This window comes from Octopus bimaculoides, chromosome 1 (genome assembly GCF_001194135.2).
Source record: "Octopus bimaculoides isolate UCB-OBI-ISO-001 chromosome 1, ASM119413v2, whole genome shotgun sequence".
NCBI lineage: Eukaryota > Metazoa > Mollusca > Cephalopoda > Octopoda > Octopodidae > Octopus > Octopus bimaculoides.
In genome coordinates, this window is record NC_068981.1 from 18,147,930 (window position 1) to 18,148,532 (window position 603).

General features: G+C 32.0%; 1 protein-coding gene across 1 annotated transcript in view; it reads left to right on the plus strand.

Annotated features, from left to right (window-relative positions):
• The window catches only part of LOC106867687 (uncharacterized), a 236,695-nt gene that overhangs the window by 108,283 nt on the left and 127,809 nt on the right, over positions 1-603 (plus strand). The window contains exon 4 of the mRNA XM_052974251.1: positions 238-313. Within this exon, the coding sequence (XP_052830211.1) occupies positions 238-313 (76 nt within the window). The remainder of the gene's footprint in view (positions 1-237; positions 314-603) is intronic.

Here is a 603-nt window from a genome sequence, read left to right on the forward strand (position 1 = left end):
ATATATATATATATATATATATATAATTTGGTCATTGTTAAATGTTTTGTATGAAAATCTCACCATTGATAATGGGAAAAATATGTTCTCCCCAATCAATTAATTAATCACTTAATCTACTTTCATTATTTTCCATTTTTCCTCAACTAATTACATAATTCCATTTTGCAGATAGTTTTTACTTTGGCAACCATTGTCACCAATGTTTCATTGACTTTCTGTTTCTCTTCCTTGCAGCCAACCAACCTTCTTTTAAATGTAATGATTTCTGAAGCCACAATTGATGCCCCACACAAGAACTTTAGACTCAAGGGTAAGAAAGGCTATCACAACTGATCTTTTATTGTTTTTTAATCTTTTGCTTGTTTCAGTCACTGGACTGTGGCCTTGCTGGGGCACTGCCTTGAAGGGTTTTAGTTGAATAGCTCAACCCCAGTGCTTGTTTATTTATTTATTTTCTTTTTAACCTGGCCCTTATTCTTTTGGTCTCCTTTGCTGAACTGCAAAGTTATGAGGATGTAAGCATATCTCTACTGGTTACCTTGAGTGTGTATGTATGTGTGATGTGTGTATATATATATATATATATATATATATATATAT